This window comes from Ambystoma mexicanum, chromosome 8 (assembly GCF_040938575.1).
Source record: "Ambystoma mexicanum isolate Mex_15411 chromosome 8, UKY_AmexF1_1, whole genome shotgun sequence".
NCBI classification, from domain to species: Eukaryota; Metazoa; Chordata; class Amphibia; order Caudata; family Ambystomatidae; genus Ambystoma; species Ambystoma mexicanum.
In genome coordinates, this window is record NC_090929.1 from 1,041,270,589 (window position 1) to 1,041,295,510 (window position 24,922).

The following is a 24,922-nucleotide window of genomic DNA, read 5'->3' on the forward strand; positions in this document are numbered from 1 at the left end:
TATATGTTAGATCCACTTTTCTGAAGTCCAACTACGGGCTTATTAAAACCATTCAACTGAGGCAGTATAAGACTCCACTCTTAGTGTAAGGTTATACCACCTGAGTTCAGGGTAGCGTAGACCGAGCAGCCAGGCTCATTTTAGGAGGGAGAGGGGGCTGTAGAATCAGTACAAATGAAATTGTAATACAAATGGTCCAAAGAAACACTGAAACACTATGTATGTCAAAATAAATGATTTATTTAAACACAGGTAGACCCCGATAAATATAGGGTGAATAAGTACTAACACATGAACACAACTCTATACTTGAAGATAAACAGACCAAAGTAGAAACCTTATTTGGACCACCTAACAGTAGTTCTAGGGAAGTCAAAACCTTTTCATACACATTCAGTATAGGTCAAACCCATTCTTGGGGAGTATAAACCAATGGTTTCTTTCACAATTACAGTAGTAGGCCCTACAAGTTGTACAGTGAGACTCAGTACAAATTGCATAAATATACTTTTGTTGAATAGTGGAACACTTATTCTAGGTACAGTAAAAACCTATAACTACTTCTGTGATCACACACAGTTATACTATGCGACTAGAAGCCAAGGATGCAACCTTCAATTACAGGTGCTTTCGAGATCAGTGGAACACAGATTGAGATAAGCAGTAACTCTTGTAACTTATTTTTGAGATGGCACACAGCTAACCCAAGGTAGGTAAAAATCATATACTTTAACCTCACAATTAAATCCAGGTTAGATCTTTCCCAGCTATACAAGTACCTTATGTATGACTTATGAGGGACAATTAGAACCAAAGACTCTGGGAGGCTGTCTACAACAGCACGGGGAAAGCAAAACCCAATGTTACACTTTAGTGAATGACTCAAAGTTATTCTAGGTAGGCAACAACCTAATACTTATTCTGGACAGGCTAACAGCAGGTCAGGGGAAGCAAGACCCAGTTGGAAGACAAGCACACAAATATCCTGCAGGAATAATCTGGTGAAACCAACACATTGCTTTTGGGAAGAGGCACAACCTAATCACAGGAGAGTAATAAACCTTCAAATCTACTTTCTGTTAGAATGGCAGAACAGTTTCTTAGGAAAGAAAAGATGCTAACCATATTTTTAAGAATAGTGCATCACAGGTCCAAGGTAAGTAAGACATTCTGTAACTGTTCACTCTTAGAGTTACAATTATCAACCAACATTTTTACAAGTTAGTACTTTTGAAACACGTATTTTCTTTGCTAGGCAAATGGCCCAATCCCTTAAAAGTCTTTCCCTTATTCTTGGAGAATGAGGGTTCTCAGTGGCAGAAGGGGGGTCACTAGGATCTAGTGTCAAACAGGCAGTGTCAGGAAAGGTTCTTAAGTAGCAAAAGTTCCTTAGGAAGACTGGGCAAACAGTTGAGTATAATACTTTAGAGTTGGAAGAGGGTGCAGGGGCTTTGCAGAAGACACCCTAGCAGGATTCTAGCAGCGAGACTGGATGCACTGGATGAGAGGCCTCCCAATTACAGAAAACACAACAGAGCTACACAGAAATGCCAAGAGACTTAAGGCAAGCACATACCGAAGCCAACACAGTACCTCAGCATTGAAGAGTTTGCAGCAGAACTACTTCAGGATCTGCAGCCAAAACCCCGGTTAGTGGATGCCTTGTTGTGGTGACTGAAAACAGGACCTTGGAAGGGACTTTGCAGCAGGGATCGATGGAGAAGGCTCTAGGCAAGGTTTTCCTCGCAGCTGAATGCGGTTCTGCGGATTTGGCACCTTTTCAAGGCGCACATAAGACAGATAATCGCGGTTGAATTCTCGTTGTTACAAAGGTCCAGCACTCTGTTGAGGGTACTTTTCGGACTCGATTCGTGTCTCTGGATATCCACCAGGATGCCCACGAAGTTGCAGAGATTCGGAAGACTGTGCACTGCACAATGGCACGAGGTCCGAGGTTATTGAGGTATTGCAGCAACGCAAGGTCGCAGCAACACGTGGGATGGCTCAAAATGCACATCTTGATTATAGTGGGTCTCACCAGTCTCTGGTTCCAGATTGTCATTTTCGGAGTCCCCAGGTCGATTGTAAGGAAGGTCTACAGCAGGCGAAGGTTACACAGCAGGCTCTCCGGTTGCTGGAAATCATCTCTGCCACTTTTCCTTCATCATCCTCTTCGGTTTCAGTTCCAGTGGTCGACTGGTCTTCAGCTCCCATGTTCGCAATATTTAACAGGAATTACAACAGAACTTCTGCATTCTCTCCTTGCATTTTACAAGAAGGGCGGTCTGGTTGCCCAATCAGGACAGCCAGCCCCCCCTACCCTATTGGGATTTGTCCCCATTTAGGCAAGGAGGAAGACAACGGGCTGTGGAGCTTTGGACTCCTCCCTCGCTTCCTGCCCTCACAGACCGACTGGAGGCTGGGGACTCCCACCGAAGATAAAAATCACACAAAGGAATTTCCCACCCTGGATGTCAGGGGAGGAACAAGAAAGCACAAGAAAGACTAAAATGGCAAAAAAAGAAGACCGGGCCATTTTGGTAAAATGAGCACCATTAGGTGCCTTTACTGCAGCTGTGCACACAGCCTGCGGTAAGGGTGCACCAAATTAATACAAGGTATCACAGCCACCAGCCATTGAAGGTAAGCTTGTCCCTGTAATAGAATTGTTACAGTTTTAATGTGAAAAGGGGATACATTGCATCTCCCCAGCACTCCACATAAGGCGGGGTGTGCTGGTTTCACCCAACAAAATGTAAAAGGGATCCAAAGATTCTTTCTACCCTTGGGGACTGTAGTTCACTCAAGGTTAGCCAGAGAACGTTTTAAAAGGGGAGGGCAACCCACCAACAACAGGCACTTATTGCCAATAAGTTGTTAAAGAGGATAACTTTTAAAAAAGCCACTATGGGAGAGTCTTAAAAATGACACCCACAAAAAGAGTAAAAGATTCTGTGGAAAAAGGTTCCCACTCAGAGGTATTGAGGAAAAATATCCCACTAGTAAAGCAAAGGTTTTTGGGGTTGACCCAGGTCAGGAAGATTTAAGAGTTCTGTGAAAACCTTACCTAACAGTATACCTGACATTTTCAGATGAAAGAAGTTATTTTTCAACTTCATTCACCATTGCAACTCATTTTTTAGGGAACACTGACCAGATCTTATAACTGACCTTACTCTGATTTCTGGACAGTACAGCTAGCCCATATTACTCCCAGTACAGGTGGGCCTTATCCCTCCACATTAATCTTGCCAGTCTTCTCTGGGTGTGATCTCTCACTGCAAGCAGTTTGTTCCAGACAAGGCAGAGGAAATGTAACCTTTTGTGCACCTTTATTACTGTGAGATGCCCAAGAATGGACCTATAAGGTGCCAATATGGGTACCTAGTTGATTAAAGCCCTGTTTTTTTCAAAGCACTGTCTTTGGTGATATTTCTCATCCTATTTGGAGGTTGACATGTCCTTATATGATCCCACTGGAACGTGATTCAAAGCAGCTGAGGACCAACTATGACACACGGAACTCTGACGGAAGCCCTTCCTTGCCAAAGCCAACTTGTGTAATGAGAAGCTCTGCCTTTTGTGATCAGAGGAAGCCTATTGAGGAAATGTGCTCTCTGAAACAGCAGGGACAGCTGGTTCATAGCCTTCTTGGCGCACTCATGACCATACACGCGCACAGATGTACTCCACTCTGAAGAAGACATTGTACCCTCAGAGGGGACTCCTGCCATGACTGAACAGAGTGGCCTTCAATGCTACTCCCTTGCATCATCCTGGGAAGAGATGGCTGTTGGAATGGAGTCCTTTGATCCTCCAGTCTTGCATGCAGACTCTTGCTAGGTCACTCCTTTTGACGACTCAGAGAATACTCCGACAACTGCTCATGGACTGCTGCATCTGCTGAGCCCCTCCATCATAGATTGGTTTCCCAATGGATGATTTCAAGCAAAGATCCTGCTACTATTGTGATCCCCAACCATACATCTACATGTGGAGAACAGAAGCAACACTAGGAGGACCCAATCCAGATTGAAAACCTACCACACACTAGGCAGCAGACAGTGCGAGTAGCTGCCACCGTCTTCTCGCGGGCAACTAGTAACTGGCCATCCATTTTGCTTCTGGGGTTCATATTCACTACCCATTCGTTTGCCTCCTCCTCTGTGACATTCTCCATAGCGACTGTGTCCCTTCTCTACAAACATCCATCTGTGAGATTTTAGTGTTGAAACCTGGACCATGAAATCTTCTGTGGGGTCCTCCTAACTCTTCTGCAGCGCCAGTCGCTTCCTTCTTTAACCAAGACCTGCAAGTGCTGACCTAACTGTGGTATAAGCTTAAAAGCAAACTGGACTATTGTCTTTGTCTCATAATACAATGGACAAAGTTCTAAACTATTTTAAACCCTCTAAAAGTAATTACTGACCTGTGGCTCTTGGTGAACACGAATAGTAACAAATTACTTTGCAACACTGAAGCTGGTATTTTAACTATGCTCTTTATATTTTTACATTTTTAAAGCTGTATTTTAACCACTGATTTAACCCACTTCAAACTGCAACAATATCACTTTTGTGTGGACAAATAATACTGTAATGTTGGGTTTAAAGTGCTGCTGGTGTCCTTTACTTTGTGTCCTGTGGGTGTATAATCTGTACTTTACACCAGTCACCTCTTCTCTGAAGAGTAAAGCCTTGATCAGTTATGTTTGGCCTAAATTAAATTGATAGCATCACACAATACTCCCACTGAGATAAAAATGTGCTATTTGGCTTTCTGCGACTGTGGGACAAGCACTAGTCATACAGGATGAAATCCATTTCTTCTCGATTGACTTGTAATCTTTTCCACTGGTGGTTGATTGGCCTATTACCCATTGTTAAAATTCTGGTCTAGTGAGAGAAAAAGGAGGTGGATGTCCCATTGCAGTATACATCTGGGTTTCTGTTCAATTCCAAGAAATCTTCAAGCTCTCTCCTTTGTGGTAGGAGCACAAGTTTAATTGATTAGACTAAACAAAATTGTAAAATACTGCAGCAGTAAGTAATCTGTCTGTTATAAAGCTCCTCATACACTGGCTTTATCTCGTCCCTTAGTGTTAGAGCTGACCAGTCTCAAAGAAATGGTTACCATGTTTTTATTTTTCAAAGAAGCTGTTTTTGCCTTTGACAAATAAGACATACGTGAGCATGTCTGGTGGGAAACCTTTTTTGTTGATGGGAATGCTGAAATACCATGCGTTTGTCCAGCTGCATTGGTGGGCGGTCAAAATATTAACGAATAATCTGAAATAGTTCACAGATGTACAGCTCCAAATGTTCAGGCGAGACTGATGGAGGTGCTCCAGTTATTCTGATATTTCTGTGTCTCAACCTGTTTTTTCCTGATATGAGAGAGATATCAGTTGGTTTTTGAGATCTATGACTTGTCACGTTCCTTGTGGTCATGAGCCAATACAGCCCAATTGAATTCCACTGACCCTATTCAATGTTTCAGGAAAAGGAAACCACAGGCGCTCAACTTCTTGAAGACGTTGTGGCGGAAGGCAGAAATTACCTATTACCTGCTTGAATTCTTGAAGGGCATGCAGATTGGATTTGGTGGCTGTGGCATCATCCTGGTTGGGAGCCTATGGGGCCTGCTGTGTAAGATTGCCTGTTCCCCATCAAGTATGCTGCTGTGATGTTCAACATTATTTTAAATTCTGGTGCCTTGCTTCCTCACTGTTGCCTAAAGCTGACCTTGTTGCATGCTTCAGTCAGAAGCTGCCCTTGCCCCACAACCCAAATATGGCCCATTACCAGCATTGAAAGCAAGATTGGACGGTGCCAGCCAGGAAGCCTTCTTTGCAGCTGTGCAGCCAGGCTTCATTTGCACCATCACTGCCATGCATGTTCAGCTGGGGGTGGGGCAGTAATTGCTTCCTATTGTCAACTTTAGGCTAGCCTTTGGTTGCAGAAGTGCCGGGGCTATTGACAGGAATGCCGGTGCATTTTCTGTAAGCATGTACCACTCTGCTGCAGTAGCCACATGACAGATACTCCAGCTGAACAACAGGCAGTCAGAGGGATACAAGCCAGAGGAAGAAATTGTGCAGGGAAGGTATGGTGCACAATTAATTTTTCCTCAGTCACCCCCAAGAAGCCCAGCGTGGGGATCGCCACCAATTTGTGTATTGTGGCAGGATCTGCATCAACTCATTTAGGTGGGTTCACTTGGGTTGTTGATGTTTGTGTCATGAACAAAAAGCACTTGGATTGCTCAACCAGAACAGCAGCAGAGGGATCCCTTGACAGGGCCACAAACCTCTGTGTCAGCAGGAAGGCACCAGAAAAGCATTTTTAGCACTGCTAGCTTTTGATGGCCACACACATCTTAAAGCATGCATGCTTTAGTCCAGAGGTCAGGGATTAAGATCAGATTTTCTCACTCTGGCTCGCAATTGCAGATTAGACAGATTGTGCACACAGCACAATGACATCCCTGGCCTTGATTTTTGGGATCAGGTTCAGGCTGTGAGTGGTAAGGGCCGTCGCAGGATCCTGCAATGACTGAGGAACTTCAGAGAGGTGCTAGTGCCCATCCGCACAGGGTAAAACTTCAAAGGTCGTAAACAAATTATTTCTATGGTAGTTGAATCAGCATCATCCTTTAGCAGGTCACCCCAATCTCAGGACTGGGAATCAACAATGCAAGTAATAATGAATGTAAGCAGAGAAGAAATTGTGATATTCTCAATTACAGACAAGCACTAATTTGTAGACCAAGCATGCATTGCTATTAGAAGTGCCATTAATTATAGATGAAAAAATAATGCATTAAAGGAAATGCAGCGTTCGAACTAGTGTAGCCATAGCTACAAAGAAGATGACAAGTACCTGTCGAGCTTGGTAACATTCCCTTAGGAGATGATCCCTTTGGATGATTGCTTCTGTCCTCTCTTTCCTGGCAACATCTCTTTCTTCCTTTACTGTCTCTATGTTTTTGCAAACTTGATCAAGCTCCTTTTGGGCCTCTGTCTTGTCCTTCATTTCATGACAGTACTTCCCCAGTAACTCACTCCTCTCACAGACTGCCTGATCACGTTCCACCAGAGCGGAGTTAAGCTCCTGAAACAAGACCCATAGTAGTCCAAAGGTTAGAAAAGAGGGGAGGATGAAACAGAACACACAATCTACTAGATCAAACAATGAAAAAAAAATCAACATCAAGAAACATACACCAGGCTCGAGACATAAAAGGACATGCACACATGCTTTACTCGTAGATACTTTTATCAGACCAATTTTTTACAAAAAAGTCAGTGGCCATTATTGATGTCAGTTTTCTAGACACTTATAATGGCAGGAATTAAAAAAAGGAGGAGGACAGAAAAGCAATGCCATATCAAATTTGTACACAGAGGTTCACATTTTCAAAATGCCTACATTACCCGTGTGTGACAGTGAAGTGTAGCGCAGCCAAACAAACTAAAGTCTTGGCTTTGGCTGAGAGCATTATTCAACAACAGGTATGAACAAAACAAATGTCAGATTTGAAACAGAGCCACTATCCTAGGTGATCTTGGCACCTGCAAAGCGATTGGAGTACAAGAATAAAACTCGCACAGACCTACGTCTAAGAGAACTGTATGTAAAATACTGCTTCTTGTACATTAACAGCCTCAAAGTGTGTTAGCAAGACACTTTATTGAGCACTGAACTGGAAACCAAAGTAATCTGATCAATTCTTTCCATAATCAAACCAAAGATTCTAGGAGACTAGGGCAACTGGCTAGATAGCACCCAGAGTGATGGTAATGCATACCTTAACCCTATTGATATATACCTTTAACTTCCTAACTCCTATTCCATAGTCACTGCGACCTGTGGTGTCACTTCTCAGATGTAATGCACTTTGAATGGTTCCGTTTTCAGTAGCTCTCTGAAAAATGACTAAACTGTATTGGGAAGTGCATTTCAGTCTAAATAATTACTTGCCAATGGGACAAATTCGTACCAAAAGAAAAGACAACTAATTTTAATGTTTTATTTTTTAATATGTGCAGAGCAGATACTTTGGGGCTTCAATGACTGGTGACTTGGATTTCTAAAAGTTACTTCAACATGTAGCCACCTCCACTTTGACATTCTAGTTATCCACTCTTGTCCTGGGAAATAGCACCCTAGTTTTACTTCTCGCTCACTCTCTTTGTCCATCTATCACTTGCCCTGGGTATTGACCTTTCTTCCTCCCCATTATGATAATATATGATAAGTCCCTCACATTCTTTCACCACATCCTAAATTGATTTGAGCTGCAATGTAATACCGGTTCTCCAAGTAAGCAACAAATGGTGCACCTTTTTTGAAAGTGATTCAAACACCTGCAATAATGGATTAGAGTTTTCTGACAGGCTTCCATAGACTTGACACTAACTCAGAGAGACTGGAGGTACTTTTTTACCGAACACTTATAAACAGCCCTCCAATAGACTTTGATTCAAACAATACATCATGTTTAAAGGGTCACTTGCTTCCCCACTATCCCTACTTGGTTATTCCTCTCATATGTTTTATGATCATTATATTGTCATATATCACACCAGCTTTTTATCAAAAATAGCTATTTATTTTTCTTAAAACACATCATGTAAAACACTTTAACACTCTTCTTTTTTCCTTTTTGTTCAATTGTGAGAAAAATCAATAGAATTAGTTAACAAACATATATATCAATACTTTTCAATTACATTATGCACATCCAAACATTTGTAGTAATATATTTTTATCTTGAAAAAATTGTCAAAAAATGCAAGTATCTGTTGTTTGCTCCCCTCTGTCAGAGAGGTGCCTCCCAGTCCCACAACCACTTTACTCTGTATCACTATCACCCATGCTTAATTTCATACTGCATTCAAACCATACCCGACATGTTTCATTCCTTACACTCTTTCATACCACTAACAAGGAAATTCTTCAGGGGTAAAAACTTCTACCACATTTCATTCAGATGTGCAATTTTGTTTGTCTTCTTTTTTAGAGTTCTTTCTATGGATCCACTATAAATGAGGTTCATTTGCCATTCACTGAGGTCCAACCATCAAACGGATAGCTAAAGGAAGCAAGAGAAGGGATATTCAAATTTTAATTTTCGAATCACCTCCAGGTTTGTGTTTCCATTACATATAACCTACTGTCCTTAATGTTAAGGAGTAAACATTTCTTAACTAGCTCCTTATGCATATCGATTGCAACACAACATTTCTCCATTTCAATACACACAGGCTACAAGTCACATGTTTCCTGACCCAGTATCTTCTAGTCTATGGCTCTAATTGGTCTCAAAATCAGTACGCCCACTGGCTGGCCTATTGCCAGTCTCTGCCTTATCTAGGTATTCTTTCGCATATAATTATCTTGATCCTGTTAGATGTTACTTTGTCTATCTTCTTAGTGCATCACCTTCAACTCCAGGATACTTTGCTATATCCAGCTGGATAGCTAGTTCCCGAATGCCATCTGGGACATTCCTCCCTGTTCTTCCTTTATTTAAAGCAATACATACATGATTATTTTCAACATTTTCCTTTTATTTAAAATCCATTAGTTGTTTTTATATCCATTAGTTTTCTGAATCTTGTCCATTTAGGTCTGCTCGTACTGACCTGCTTTATTGGTGTATTAATCCGATTCTCACTGCTGTGTTGGGCTCAAGACTTCTTGGCTCTTACTGCCTACTGTACGGCCAGCACTGTGTTAGCCAATCCTTCTTTTGTCACGTATGTTTCAGCTTCTATTTGTCTACGGTTAAAGGGATATCACAGCATTAAGTATTGTTGTTTATAATCTATGCACCTCCAGGCAGTCTCTGATATGCCTAACTGGCTCCACAGATTGAGGTTCATTTATCTTACCTATGGCTATTCTCCTCTCTCACTCCAGTGGGGGTCCTTGATTTCGGTTTCGCCTTCGGTTGTCCGGGACTCTCCCTCGTTAACAGATGCTGCTCCCATCTCTTCTCATGTCTTGCCGTTTGTGTTCTCTGTTTTTTTCAAATGAAAATGACCGGCTTTTTATACTTTTAGACTGACCATATGCTCCACTTGTCACGTGATTTGTTGACGCTGTGTACGTCACTCCCCCTCTTTATAGACTCGTTGGCATTCCTGCGTTAGCCTTCGGCCCCTTAGTCTTCTGTCTCGGTGGCTCTGCAATCGAAAGTCTGGAAGCCGCGGAGGAACCACAACACTCCAAGCCCGAACACGCGGCGTCCAGTTTCCACCGCCTCCACGCGGAGTCCCCGCGACGCATCACTCCCCATTCACTACAGCACCGCCCTCCGCGAGCCACAGTGTCCCACGCTCACGTCTGGTAAGCACAGGTACATGTTGGGAGTCCCTATAGAGGCTTTATATAGCTCTATGTTCATTCCATGCAGTTAGATTTCTGTGGAGTTTCCAATATTCGTCTTTTGCCTCACTGCGGGCTACTTGTCCATGTTGGAATGTCAGTTTATTAATACTCCTTCAATTTGCATCAGAGTCTTTAGTATATGTTTATCTTCTCTTTTGGACTACCCGATATTAAGGGGGGGGCATACCTTTATCCATCTTCTACTGCAGTGGTGATCGTACCCTTTTTAGAGTTTGTTGTTATTTAACTTTATCTCCTCTTGTAGTTAGCCTTGTAGTCCCTATCTCGACCGGGTTGGAAAAATCTCACTTGGTTCTCTCATTAAGGCCTACCTCCGTACTTTTTGTGAGGAAGATCAATTCTCTCTCTTTTCTGGCCAATTTTCTTCTATCCAGATTCGAGTCATTTGTTTGTCTCACCATATATACTACTGACCATCTCAGGTCTTCCACTTTGTGTATCATTTCAATAAAATGATCAACTATGGGTGCCGAATGTACTCCGTTTCTTTTGCAGCTTTTATGTTCTGTGATGCGTACCTTGATTTTTCTTTCTGTCTTCCCTATGTAGATCTTTTTTTCCATATACTTGAAACAGTAGAATCTGCTTCTCTCAATCTTACACAGCCTTCCCAACTTGCAATAAATGAGCTGCTTGTTCTCTTTTTCTGTGAAGATTTATTTGGGCTGGGCGTAACTCTGTTTCTCAACATGCGACAAATTATTGACTTCCGAGTCTTTTCTATTCTTGGTCTGTTGTGAGACTGCATTTCCAAGCCTGTAACATGTTTCACTTTTTCTCTCAGGCTTTATGAGTCTTCATTTATCACGTGGCAATAAATGGCAAGTTGCACTCAGCTTTTGTTAAGGCATGTTTTAGGAGTTGGGCTTAGTTCAATATAAGTGGCCCAAATTCAAACTCAGTCTGTTACATTTGAGCTTGATAAAGGACATTGCTCTTCAGAAGGAGATAAATGATATTCTACTCAGCCCACACATGATTAGACTGTTTTCAAGCATGCAATAAACATTAAAGCTTCTGTCACTTTCATGAGCCTCAGACTAGGTTCTGACTTCATTCTCCAACATGCTGGAAATTATTTAGCTTTGTTCTAGGCACTTTCAGGCTATGCTCCAGTCTCCTCTGACTGCTCTACTCATGCCTCCCCATCTCCCTTAATTTCCTAGACTCTGGCGTCAACCATCGCCTCTTGTATATCAAAGTCCCATCATACAAGTCATGTTACTCCTTGGCTTACACTGGCATGCTTCTATGAAACAGCCTCTGCTTTTGATATGGAGATTGCAACCTCTAGAGTCTCCCTTCGCCTTCCCAGGTTGCAGCACTGTTCACAAAAAGGGCCTACAGTCACCCTGGCAGCCACTTCCTCGGCCGGTCCCCTTCCCTGCCCCCAAAACCCCCCTGCCCTCAATCTGAGTTTCCTTTTTGGTCCCAAGGGTCTGCATCACCACTCTGTCTCGGTTCAAGCAGCCCTCTGGATGGTGGCCTTAATCCTTCTCCTGCCCATGAAGCTTCTGCATTCAACTCAAAGATTCCCTCCTCACTATGCACATGGCCAAGATCAGGGTCTGGGGTGGGTCCAGTGGGTACAGTTTCAAGTAGTGTGTAAGAAGTCAGAGAATCATGGTAGGTATGTGTTTGGCAGGAGTCCTGCTTGGGGTCAAGGTATTACTTGTGTATATAACCACCAAATATTGCAACCTTGTTTTTTATTTTTTTTAATGGAATTAGTGGATGTACTGATGCGTTACTAAAATAACATGCTAATATGGATGGGAGATTTTAATTGCGCAATAGATGGGTCTGGGTCCCTGGACAGGAGATGAAGGAACAATAGGCCAAAGTGGACAGCCTGTAAAGCTCCTTGGAGAGTGGGCAGCCGGTAGAGCAACAGTTATGAACGAATTACAATTGTCAGAGATTTCTAGGACATTTCATAGATCTCTGTATGGGTGCATGTTTTTATTTGAGATCTTAAAATTGATTTTGCACTAATCGGGGAGGGTGATGTGTTAAAATGTACTAGTGCAGAATGTCTAAATAGAAACATTGAGGGTGACATGGAGCTTCATGACACGGCGTACCCTGATGCCTACTTGGCGATTCAATGTGCACAAGTTGGTGGACTTGGGGCTATGCACAAAGTTGGGAACAGAAATACAGACTTTAAGCAAATGCATAAATGGAAGGAGCAGGCACACTGTGGGAAGCGTTTTAAGTGATGGTAAGAGGGATTGTAGTGGGGGTCAGGAAGACACATGCTGAACAGATTAAAGGAGAGGGTGTATGTGGTAGAGTGACAAGCAGTAGAACTACAGGCTGGACTGGAACAGGAGGTGGGAGCATGCATTAAAAGTGTATGACACACTTGGAAGATTTGATTATGAGGCCTGAAAGGCCAGGCAATGTTCAGTGGTAAAAGGGCTGGTTGGCTACTGGCATGGTTGTTTAATATGGAAAGGGTGGCACACAAACTATCAAAGATATAAAGGATGGAGCTGTTAACATTATATTTGTGTAGAAATGTATTAACAGCTTTCAACAATTCTACAACTATACAAAGGACAAATTAGAATGAGTTGAGATCAACTCTCAAAATGGTCAAAAGGGTAAGATTGCTCTTAAATAACCAGACCTAGAAGCAGTAGATTCACATTAATATGGAATGGAATACGGAACCGGGTGAAGGGTGGTCAGGTTAACAGTAGAATCATATAGGGAGAACAGAACTGTAGTGGTTCCTACATTGCGTGTGGTATACAATCAAAGAAGGGAGCTAAGCATCCTGCCCCAAACTATGAGAGGCATTTTTAGCTCTACTGCTGAAACCTGTGGCAATAGAACGTGAGTCATATCATCAATTATCTGTTCTGAACGTCGACACAAATACTGGAAAAATATTGGCTTTATGACTTGGATCAGTACTGTAATGGTACAAAGGTAAGGCTCGGACACAATGGTGGAATGTTTTTTGGTATAAACTTATTAAGTAAGAAAAGGTTGGAGAAATGCCTCTCTATCCCTAAAACTACGAGGGGTTTCCCCCTACCTCAAATAAAACAAGTGACATTTTCAGGCAGCCCGAAACTAAAAAGGTTGTCACCGTTTCCTAAAGCATACTTCTATCCAACACTAATAACCTAAAGTTACTGTGCAATGATGATCTCTTCTCAAAGTAACAATTGTTCTTTGTGTTTTAAACCAACAGAAAATTTACCAGTGTGTCTGGTGATAAACCTATGGCAAACAATGTAATAAAATGTAAGACTTTGAGCTTTCCTTCCTATTGAGCTTGTGAGCTCCTTCATCCTTTTTATAAAAAATGTTACTGGACAATTCACAGTGATATGTTTCTTGGATTTACACAAAGAAGAAAGAGGATCCAAACTGCAACCCTCACGTCCCCTGCACACCCTTGTACTGCGCCAATAAGACGCATTAATATCAATTTAAAAAGATATTAAAGCGTCTTATTGACGCAGTACAAAGGTGTGCAGGGGACGGGAGGGTTCAATTTTGGATCCCTTTCTTCTCTTTGTGTATATCTAGGTAGCCCTGTGCCAGGGCCACTTTTCCTCCCCCGCACCCATAAACTGTTATTACTTTTTTCTTTAAGCTTGTAACCTCTGAATCGTAAAACCGTGAGTGTGCACCCTCTATCCCTCTTTGTTCCGATGTGCTTCTTGGATTCACATTTCTTTATCTCATCATGCTGACACAGTTCGTTATGAAATATAGTATTCCTTTATTTCAATTCCGGGGTCCTTCACCCTCTCAATCTCTAACATGGGTGCAGGTGCAAGACTTGCAGTACAGCTTGGTTCACTCTCCTGCCAAGCTAGTGTCCTCTCCTGGACTGACTCTCTTTCACTCGAGACCCACCTCCTATTCCTCCTTATATTAGGCGTTTTCCTTTCATAAGGGTGCAGGTCACAGACTTGCAGTTCGTTATCATATCCGTTTGGTTCACTCTCCTGCTAAACACCAGATTATGTTATCTTTGTTATGCTTGGCTTCTAATATGGGTGCGGGTTACAGACTCAATGTCACTTCAGGATGCCAGACCCTCCTTTTCCAATGTTTGTATTCACCCCCTTGCTTCCCTGGACCTTCAACACCTCCTGGAAAACCCTGTGCACCTGTTTCCTGCTTCTCAGTAGGTAACGGCGTTTTCCCAGCCGCTGTGTTCTTCGAGGCTCCGGGAGCTCTCCGGTGACTGGCAGGGTCTGCAGCGGTTCTGCAGGCAACTCTGTCCGGTGGCACGTCCTTCCTCTCAAGCAGTTCGCCGGAGCCCGAGATTCCACGAGGTAAGCCTTGGCAGCAGCCTGTGTAGTCCTTCCAACTTGGGCCAAGTTCAAGTCCCCTGTTCCCCTTGTGCCCGCCCGGTGCACGTCTCTCCTAGTTCCTCATCGGAGGATCGTTCTTCCCTTTCTCCCAGCCGAGTTCCTTTTGAACTCCTGTGCTGGTTTGTTGTATTCGTTCAGGCAAATGACCTCTCGTGAGAAACTAGCCCATTCACTCTGCTTCTCCCAAGTAATCTCTGACTCTCAGTGATGATCTTCACAGTACTCGCTTTCAAATCAGATGTAAGACACTCAGGGCCTCATTACGAGGTCAGCGGTAACCCATCAGTGCGACCAGTGGGTTGCTGCCAACCCCATAACACTGGATCTGCCGCCTGACTTCCCGGTGCCACCGGGACATTACAAGTCCCGGCGGAGCAGGAAGTCAGGCAGCAGATCTTCTAAGTCCCCATTCCCATGGAGTCCAATAGGACTCCATGGGAATGGGGACTCGGAAGTACCGTTGCGGACGATGCCAGTGTTTCCATGGCAACTCTGCCTGCCAGGGCTGCAGCGCCTGGCAGGGTCAGACCAGCCGGGAGCAGCGGACCCTGCAGGCAGACTTGTAGTGTGGAGTAGCAGATGTTAGACACTTAAGGCCTCATTAAGAGGTTAGCGGTAACAGACAGGCGGGTTTCTGCCGACCCCGTAACACTGGATCCGCATCCTGGCTTCCCCGTGCCACCAGGACATTACAAGTCCCGGTGGAGCGGGAAGTCAGGCAGCAGATCTTTTAAGTCCCCATTCCCATGGAGTCCAATAGGACTCCATCGGAATGGGGACTCGGAAGCACCGTTGCGGACGGTGCCGATGCTTCCATGCCAACTCTGCCTGCTGAGGCTGCTGCGCCTGGCAGGGTCAGACCAGCAGGGATCTGCGGTCCTGGCAGGCAAACTCGTAGTGTGGCGGTCCGGAAACAAGGGTACCAGCATGCTTGTTTCCGGACCGCCACACTTTAGGAGACCTTTAGTATTCTATTCTATTCCATGTTTGTCAAATGTTATTAAAGTGACTGGCCTTGCGACAGAGCACATTTGCCCTACCTAGAGAGGTGGAGGAGGATTTGGAATTTGAGAAGCGGTTCGATGTATTGAGGGGTGGGAATATGCGTTCCCTGAGAATAGTTGTCCCCAATCCCATATGGGGCTTCCTTCACCATGTGATCCTCCCTCAGTGCACCACCCCCAGTCGGACTATTGTACTATGGATGCACCGCCCTGACCCCATGGGAAAGGTCTCCCCCTAGGGGAGAAGCAACGACATCCTCAGATCCATCGTAGTACTTGATAAGCTGGTGCATGTCCACATTCAGTACATTTAACCCAAGGAGACTGTTCCTACTGCTTGAAAAAGGCCATATATGCAAGGATCCCTTATCCAGTGATGGTGCATACTCTAACCAGTGCATACTCCAACCGTCTGCTCCCTCGACTTTGTGTCTATCCCCAGAACAATCTGTCCGGCCAAATCTTGGATGCAAAAATTGAAAATATGTACTTAATTAATGACTGGCCTTTTCATTATACTTCAGCACATTATTTTGTCACCATTTTCCTGTCTACACACCCTACCCAATCACCCACCTTCTCACTACCGACTTATTAACAACAACTGAGTAAAATCACCCAGAAATGGGCCCGTCTGCATGGCATGCCTTTTTTCTGAATGACCGATCAGTCCAAAGTGCCAACCACACATACCAAACAAATACAAAATACTAATAGTAACACCAGCCTAAAAGCTTTTGGCACAGTTACCGGTAGTACATGAATAGAGGGTTATGTTCAGGTATGGGTTCCTAAAATCAGAAAGTCTATCGAGTCTGTTAGCGAGAGTACCTACAAATGTTTGTATCTCCAAGGATTCACTGGTACAGAGGAGAAATAGATGGGGCTGCCTTCTTGCCACTGAAATTAGAGTTGATGATGGAACCGATTAAGGGTGTTTTCCAAGAGGGATTTGGGCAGGTTCAGAGGCGTCTTTATGGGAGGGCAAAAAGGGCATTTGCCCCAGGCCCACACCTTGGAGGGGGGCCACACAAGGCTGACATCTCTAAAGAAATCACTTACATTGTTCACCAAACTTGAATAGCACCTTTTATGGCATGCTGCTGAGACTCTAAATCCATTTTAGATCTGTTGTTGACAAGTACATTCTGCTCGGCTTTGTGTTCAATTTGGCATACATAGTTTGTGGATTGACTGCAGCAAAATTCCTGTAGCATTCATCCTAAAGTGGAAGGGGTTCTAAAGAGATGATAGTGGACCAGATATCACAGGCCGCTGGCAAGCATATTTTAAGGTCTGCTTATTTGACACAAAAAAGTTTTGCTCTTTTGTACAATTCAAAGGTTTTTTTGTACGCCTATAAATAATTTCACAAGTCTGTGTTTTTGGCGTATTCAAAGCTTTAAAATACAAAATAGAAACCTGAATAGAATTCTATTAGGATCACATCAACTAAAATGCTGGTACTTATATACTTCCCTTGATGATGGAGACAAAGCTAGAATCAGTCCCATTTTGCATAGTATGCCATATTTTTGTTTTTAGAAATGTTGTTGAATTATGTTAATTGTGTACTTTTCAGGTCAGTTCTATAAAATGGGATTATTTTAGTACATGGTAAGAACTGGAAAAGAAAAATGGTACAGTGCAGACATTAAAGAGTCTCACCTATTAACCAATGTGTGATCCTGGTCACCTCATTTAATTTCGTATTGGCTAACCTGTCAAAATTACCAGTCCCGAAACCTTTGGAAATTGTCCCCCTTCTGAGGGATTTTGTTCTCAGGGTTTCAGAGTCAGAAAAGCCTCACTCATTGTTTCACTGGCTTTAGTGTTGCTTCTGCTTCTAATCTCAGTATGCCTGAATATGACTCGTTCCTAGTGCCTTCTAATCTTCATCCGCCAGCTATGCTATGGTATCTGTATCTTTCTCCTTGCCTTCAATTGGTATGCGGTATCCATGTTTGAGGCCTTTTGCATTCTTGTAGGCACCTAATTTGAGTCATCTGTCTATTCTGGATTATGTGCACCTTTTTCATTCGATTTGTGTTTGTCATTTATACTATAGCCGGTCTACCTTCCTCGTGCCTGCTATTGATGAAGTGTCCTCTACCTATAGTAGAACACAAGGAACAAGTTACTTACCTGTAACTGTTCTCGAGCATGGGTCTGGCATGGATTCACATGCTCATGAATATTCCTTGTCGTCAGGCCGGGAATCCTCGGTATAGAAAAATCAGTATCAGTTTCATTTCTGATCTGTCTTTCTTAGTAGTAACCAATCACTGGTCTCTGGGTCATACTGCCCCCAGCCAATGACTGCCCTCTCCCTAAGCCCCGCCTCTGGCAGCCATCCTCAGATTTTTAGCGCACGTTCAAGTGTTGGGAGTCCTCGTGCTGTAGCTCTCGAGCTTTTTCTGCGTTTTCGTGCTTTTTCGGGAGATTTTTCTCATTTTTTGTTTAAATAGAGCCTCAAGCTCCACTGCTTCTACATCCGATCACCGGGGACCCGTTTCGGAGTTTTCTACGCCCCTCAAGGGTGAAGATTTCATCGAGTTACGCTTTTGGAGGATTCCAAAAGTTCCGAGACCTACTCCGGACATGGCTCAGGAGAAAGGAAGCTTGACGCCCGGGAAGCTGTTCAGGACTTGCCCTGGATGCCAGCTTCAGAATGTGTTCAAGGAGGACGAGCATTCGTTATGCCTCTGTCTCCATGAGGACAAGACGCACATGGAGAAGGACTGTGTTTTGTGGGAACATGTCGGAGCGGACCATGAAGGATCGCCACCTCCGTCTCGCCAACTGGCTGGAAGGGAAGAGCCCGTCAGGCGAGAAGAAGAAAAAGAAGTCAGAGCGGTCTTCTAACCGAGCGGTCTTTAAAATCCTGTGAGGGCACCCCGGCGACGGGGGCCCAACAAAAGGCCAAGCACCGCGAGTCCGCGGGCACCGGGAGCGCCGAACGGTCAGGCTCCTTGGCTGCCAGGCAGGGCGCATCCTCCCCGGCGCCATCAACCACGAGCCAACGCTCTGGCTCGGGTAAGAGGAAGTCCGAGAACCCGGCGAAGCTTCTGGAGAGGCCCTGGTCGATCTCAAAGATTCCGGCAGAGGGAGAGCGAGGCTCGGACCCTCCCCCCAAGGTGAAGGCCCGGCGTACAGAAGGTGACGATGGCCTTAATTCACCTTGCTAAGACCTCGATTGAGGATGTCGCAGCGACCCTGGCTCAGCCTGTGGCGGCTACGCCAGTGGAGGTGACCTCAGGATCCAGAGTCTTCCTGCCACCGCGCATGGAGTCTTCTTTCAGGCCCATTGAGAAGACCCCCACGAAGTCCTCGTTGGAAAAGGAGGGGGAGGGGCAGGTGGCCATCGTGGATACGGACACGACCTCTGAAGAAGAGCTCATCGAAGTCGTGGAGGAGGCCGACGAGGGCGACGACTAGAGCGACGGTGGCGCCGACGAGGTTCCTCAAGAGCACTCGTGCCCGTCGTTTCCGGTGCCACAGGACACTTTGACGGCCATTTTGTCAGCGATTCAGTCCTTATGCTCGGAGATAAGGACAAGGTTGCCCCTCCCCCCTCAGATTTGGTAGCACGTAAAGTGGCAGTATGACCAAGTGAAGAGCCGCAGAGGGGTAGGCGGGAGGGTTCGCTTGTGAATCCATGCCAGACCAATGCTGGAGAACAACAGTTACAGGTAAGTAACTTGTTCCTTCTCCAGCATGGGGTCCGGCATGGATGCACATGCTCATGAATATAAGAATACATAGCAGTATACACATGCACAACCACGGGAGGTGGCAACAGGCTCATCATTAAGCAATACAACAACTCAACATTAAGCATCTCTTACCTCCTCACCAGGCTCACCTTAAGCGAACAGGTTGCGCAGCACTGCTTGGCCGACCCAGGACTCCTCCTTGGAGTCCCGATCGACGCAGTAGAATCTTGTGAAGGTGTGTGTCGACCTCCATGTCGCAGCCCTGCAGATGTCGAGCAGGGGCACACCAGATAGAAACGCTGTGGTAGCAGCGATTTCTCTGGTCGAGTGGGCTCTCGGACGGCCGAGAAGCGGTCGGTTTGCCAACCGGTGACAGTGCATGATGCAGCCGGAGAGCCATCTGGAAATGGAAGCCTTCGAGAGAGCCTTCCCTTGATTCACAGGTCCAAAGTTTACAAACAGTTGTGATGTCTTCCGAAAACTCTTCATGCGGTCCACGTAGAACTTCAGCGCTCTAGCCACGTCCAGCGAGTGCAGAGTCCTCTCAGCCGGCGACGAAGGCGACGGGAAGAAAACTGGCAACACCAAGGGTTCGTTGAGGTGGAAGTCCGACGGCACCTTGGGCATGAAGGAGGGATGCGTCCTCAGCACCACCCTCGTGTCGTGAAACGTCAAGTATGGTGGCTTGCAAGATAGGGCCTGGATCTCTCCCACTCGTTGTGCGGAGGTGATGGCCACGAGAAATGCTGTCTTCCACGACAGAAACTTCAACGGTGCCGAATGCATAGGCTCAAATGGGGCCCCCATGAGCCTGGTCAGCACCACGTTGAGCTCCCATGCCGGGGCAGGGGCCTTCACCGGCGGGAATGAGCGGAACAATCCTTTCATAAATTCCTTCACCAGTGGATGAGACCACAAGGACGCCCGTCCCGTAGTTCTGGTGTATCGTGAGATGGCGGCCAGATGTATTTTGATGGAAGCGTGAGCTAGTCCAGCCTTGGCCAATGACAGTAGGTACGGCAATACTTGAGGGGCTGTAATCCGCAGAAGGTTAATCTTCTGTGCACGGCACCAGACAGAGAACCTCTTCCATTTATGTCCGTAGCACTTGAGAGTTGAGGACGCCCTGGCCTTTGCAAGAACCTCTTTGCAGTCGGCCGGGATGTCGTACCATCCAAACTCTAGTGCTGCAGGAGCCAGGCCTGCAAGTTCAGCGACTCTGGGTTGTGGTGAAGAATGGCACCTCCTTCTCAGGAGAGAAGATCCGCGTCCGTTGGCAGCTTGACTGGTGTGGACGCTGACAAGTCCAGAAGGTCTGGGAACCAGATCTGTCTCGGCCACGCCGGTGCGACGAGGATCATCCTGCACCGGGACCTCTTGAGCTGGTTGATGAGCCGGAGCAGCAACGGCAGCGGAGGGAACGCATAAAGAAATAGGCCGCCCCAGGGGAACGAGAAAGCATCGCCCATGCTCCTCAGCTGGGGATCCTGCTGGCGAACCTCCGGCACTTGGAGTTCGTCGCCGTCGCGAAGAGATCGATCTGGGGTTCGCCCCATCGTCGGAAGAGTCGATCCACTTGATCCTGGAGTAGTTCCAACTCGTGGCACGAGCGCAGCTCTCTGCTGAGTGAGTCGGCGATGTTTTTTTTTATTCCTGCCAGATGAAAAGGCACCAGAAACATCCCTTGGGCGACGGCCCAATGCCACAGATCCTGGGCTTCCTTGGATAGGGCAGAGGATCTGGTTCTGCCCTGCTTCCGGATGTAGAACATTGTGATGGTGTTGTCGGCGAAGATCCTCACCACCTTGCCCTTGAGGGACAGAAGAAAAGACCTGAGGGCCCAGAACACTGCGCAGCTCCAAGATGTTGATGTGGAGTGACTTCTCCGGGAGCCAAAGGCCTCTCGCTTGAAGTTCTCCGGAGTGCGCTCCCCAACCTTCCAGGGAGGCATCCGTCGTCACCGTCACCTGGTGAGCTGGGGTCTGAAAGTCCGTGGCCGCCGACAGATGAGAGCTGGTACCCCACCACCGGATCGCCTGACGGAACATTTCGTTGAGTGGGATCCTGTCCTCGAAGCTGCCCGTCGACTGGACCCAGCGGGTGTCGAGGAACTCTTGTAAGGGGCGCATCCGAAGCCTGCAAAGGCGCACCAGATAAATGCAGGAGGACATCATCCCGAGGAGGGACTTGATAGATCTTACCCTGGCCATGTCCGTGGCCAGCAGACGCTGCACCTTGCCCAGGATGGTCCTGGTCCTTTCCTCCGACGGCGAGGCCAGCCGCGCCACTGTGTCGAGCTTGGCTCCCAGAAACAGGGCGACTTGCGACGGGACCAGGTGGGATTTTGGAAAGTTGATGGAGAATCCCAGGTCCGTGAGCAGCTGGACGGTCTTCGCAGTGTGCTCCACGGCGAGCGCCCTTGTCCTTGCCCGGATGAGCCAGTCGCCCAGGTAGGGGTAGACGTGGATCCCCTGCAGGCGCAGCCGCGCCGCCACCGGTGTGAGGCACTTGGTGAACATCCTGGGTGCCGACTTCAATCCGAACGGGAGGGCCTTGAACTGGTAGTGCCGCCCTTGGACCATGAACCTGAGGAACATTTGGTGTCTTTTTGGAATGGGGATGTGGAAGTACGCATCCTCTAAAACCAACGGCGACAGGAAATCGCCCTCCTCCAGCTGTCCCAGCATGTGCTGGAGGGTGACCATCCAGAACTTCTGTGCCTTGATGTACTTGTTCAGTTGTCGCAGGTCCAGGATGGGACGCCATCCTCCTGTCTTCTTCTTTACGAGGAAGTACCTTGAGTAAACTCCGCAGCCCCGAAGCCTCTTTGGGGCGAGCTCGATGGCACCTTTCCTGAGCATCGCCCTTACTTCCAACAGTAGTTGAGGGGCGTGATTTTCCTTCCTGGCCACAGGTGGAACGCGAGGACACTTCTTCTGGAACTCGAGGGCGTGCCCTTGGGCCAGGGCATCCAGCACCCAACGGTCAGTGGAGATGGACTCTCACACGCTGACGAACCTCGCCAGCCGGCCTCCCACCGGGGTGCTTCGGCGGGGGCCCGACCCCACGGTCGGTTCAATCTTGTTTGGAGGCCACGTTGCCTCCTTGACCTCCCTGTCGACGACGGGCACCACCTGACTTGCTGCGTTCCCTTAGGCTTCCTGAGACGAAGATCTTGCCGCTTGGCGGTACGTCGAGGAGCCACTGCCAAATCCCTTGGAGGCACCTTGTCTGCCTCCGGAGCTCCGAAAGGACGGCCGTCGTTGTTGGAGCATTCCCAGTGCCTGGGCAGTCTCCGTGTCTGTCTTGATGGCCTGAAGGGACTCATCAACCGCCTTCCCAAACAGGTTGTTCCCGTCGAAGGGCATGTCCAAAACCTTGGTTTGTACGTCCTGGTGGAAATCCGTCGCCTTGAGCCATCCTCGTCGTCTCAGGCAAACGCAGTTGCCCAACTGATGGAAACCGGTGTCGGCGATGTCCGTTGCCACCGTGATGACGTGGTCCGAAGCAATCTCACCTTCCTGTAAGATTTCAAGGCCCTCAGCCCTTTTTGGGGTCCAGAAGGAAGTCCAACAGAGGAGCGCTTTTGAACCACAACTCCGTCGTAGCAGGCTACGATAGCCAGGGCGTTGGCCGCCTTGATAGTCGTCGCTGCGGATGAGATGACCCGTCATCCCATCGTGTCCAGCTTCCTGCCCTCGCCGTCCGGCGGGGAAGTTGATGTCGAGGCCGATGCCCCCCCAGCTTTCTTCTTTGCCGCCGCCGAGACGACCGAATCCGTGGTAGGTTGTGCCTGAAGGCACAAGGGGGCAGCGTCGGGGACCCGGTACTTCTTCTCGTACGGGTCCCTCTTTGCAGGCGCCATGGCAGGGTTCTTGAGGAGGGCGAGCCCCTCATCCCAGATGTCATCAAGAAGTGGTACGGCAAGGACCGTCTTCCTTTTAGCCTTGCGCCGTTGGTAAAGGAACCCTTCCTTCTTTTCTTCTGGGCAGAGCTGGAAGAGCTCGGATGCCCTGGAAATCATGGCATGGAAGGATCCAATCTCGTCGGGCGGGGACGCCCGAGCAGGGGTCGACGGGGGCACGTCCCGACGTCACCTCCGTCGTCATCTGTACCTGTCGTAGCTGTGTCCGTGCCTGTATCATCCCCGTGGGTAGTAGACCGGGGGGAAGGAAGAGCAGGCCGCAGAGGTGGGAGAGGTTGCGGAGGATGCATCCTCCTTATGCGGTAGACTTTCCGAAGGTCCCGGCTCCGGTTCCCCCGTCGGGTCTGGCTCAGGTACCTCCGTCGGGGGGAGGGGCAACCTTGTCCTTATCTCCGAGCATAAGGACTGAATCGCTGACAAAATGGCCGTCAAAGTGTCCTGTGGCACCGGAAACGACGGGCACGAGTGCTCTTGAGGAACCTCGTCGGCGCCACCGTCGCTCTAGTCGTCGCCCTCGTCGGCCTCCTCCACGACTTCGATGAGCTCTTCTTCAGAGGTCGTGTCCGTATCCACGATGGCCACCTGCCCCTCCCCCTCCTTTTCCAACGAGGACTTCGTGGGGGTCTTCTCAATGGGCCTGAAAGAAGACTCCATGCGCGGTGGCAGGAAGACTCTGGATCCTGAGGTCACCTCCACTGGCGTAGCCGCCACAGGCTGAGCCAGGGTCGCTGCGACATCCTCAATCGAGGTCTTAGCAAGGTGAATTAAGGCCATCGTCACCTTCTGTACGCCGGGCCTTCACCTTGGGGGGAGGGTCCGAGCCTCGCTCTCCCTCTGCCGGAATCTTTGAGATCGACCAGGGCCTCTCCAGAAGCTTCGCCGGGTTCTCGGACTTCCTCTTACCCGAGCCAGAGCGTTGGCTCGTGGTTGATGGCGCCGGGGAGGATGCGCCCTGCCTGGCAGCCAAGGAGCCTGACCGTTCGGCGCTCCCGGTGCCCGCGGACTCGCGGTGCTTGGCCTTTTGTTGGGCCCCCGTCGCCGGGGTGCCCTCACAGGATTTTAAAGACCGCTCGGTTAGAAGACCGCTCTGACTTCTTTTTCTTCTTCTCGCCTGACGGGCTCTTCCCTTCCAGCCAGTTGGCGAGACGGAGGTGGCGATCCTTCATGGTCCGCTCCGACATGTTCCCACAAAACACAGTCCTTCTCCATGTGCGTCTTGTCCTCATGGAGACAGAGGCATAACGAATGCTCGTCCTCCTTGAACACATTCTGAAGCTGGCATCCAGGGCAAGTCCTGAACAGCTTCCCGGGCGTCAAGCTTCCTTTCTCCTGAGCCATGTCCGGAGTAGGTCTCGGAACTTTTGGAATCCTCCAAAAGCGTAACTCGATGAAATCTTCACCCTTGAGGGGCGTAGAAAACTCCGAAACGGGTCCCCGGTGATCGGATGTAGAAGCAGTGGAGCTTGAGGCTCTATTTAAACAAAAAATGAGAAAAATCTCCCGAAAAAGCACG

At 47.4% G+C, this 24,922-nt stretch overlaps 1 protein-coding gene across 9 annotated transcripts in view; it reads right to left on the minus strand.

The window, feature by feature from the left end:
• Positions 1–24,922, minus strand: part of DLG5 (discs large MAGUK scaffold protein 5) — a 1,559,980-nt gene that overhangs the window by 1,104,833 nt on the left and 430,225 nt on the right. For 6 of the 9 annotated variants that reach the window (XM_069610999.1, XM_069610998.1, XM_069611002.1 and 3 more), the window contains one exon: positions 6,882–7,112. The exons of the other annotated variants lie outside the window; for them this stretch is intronic. In XM_069610999.1, coding sequence (XP_069467100.1) covers positions 6,882–7,112 — 231 coding nt within the window. The remainder of the gene's footprint in view (positions 1–6,881; positions 7,113–24,922) is intronic. 9 annotated transcript variants of the gene reach the window in all.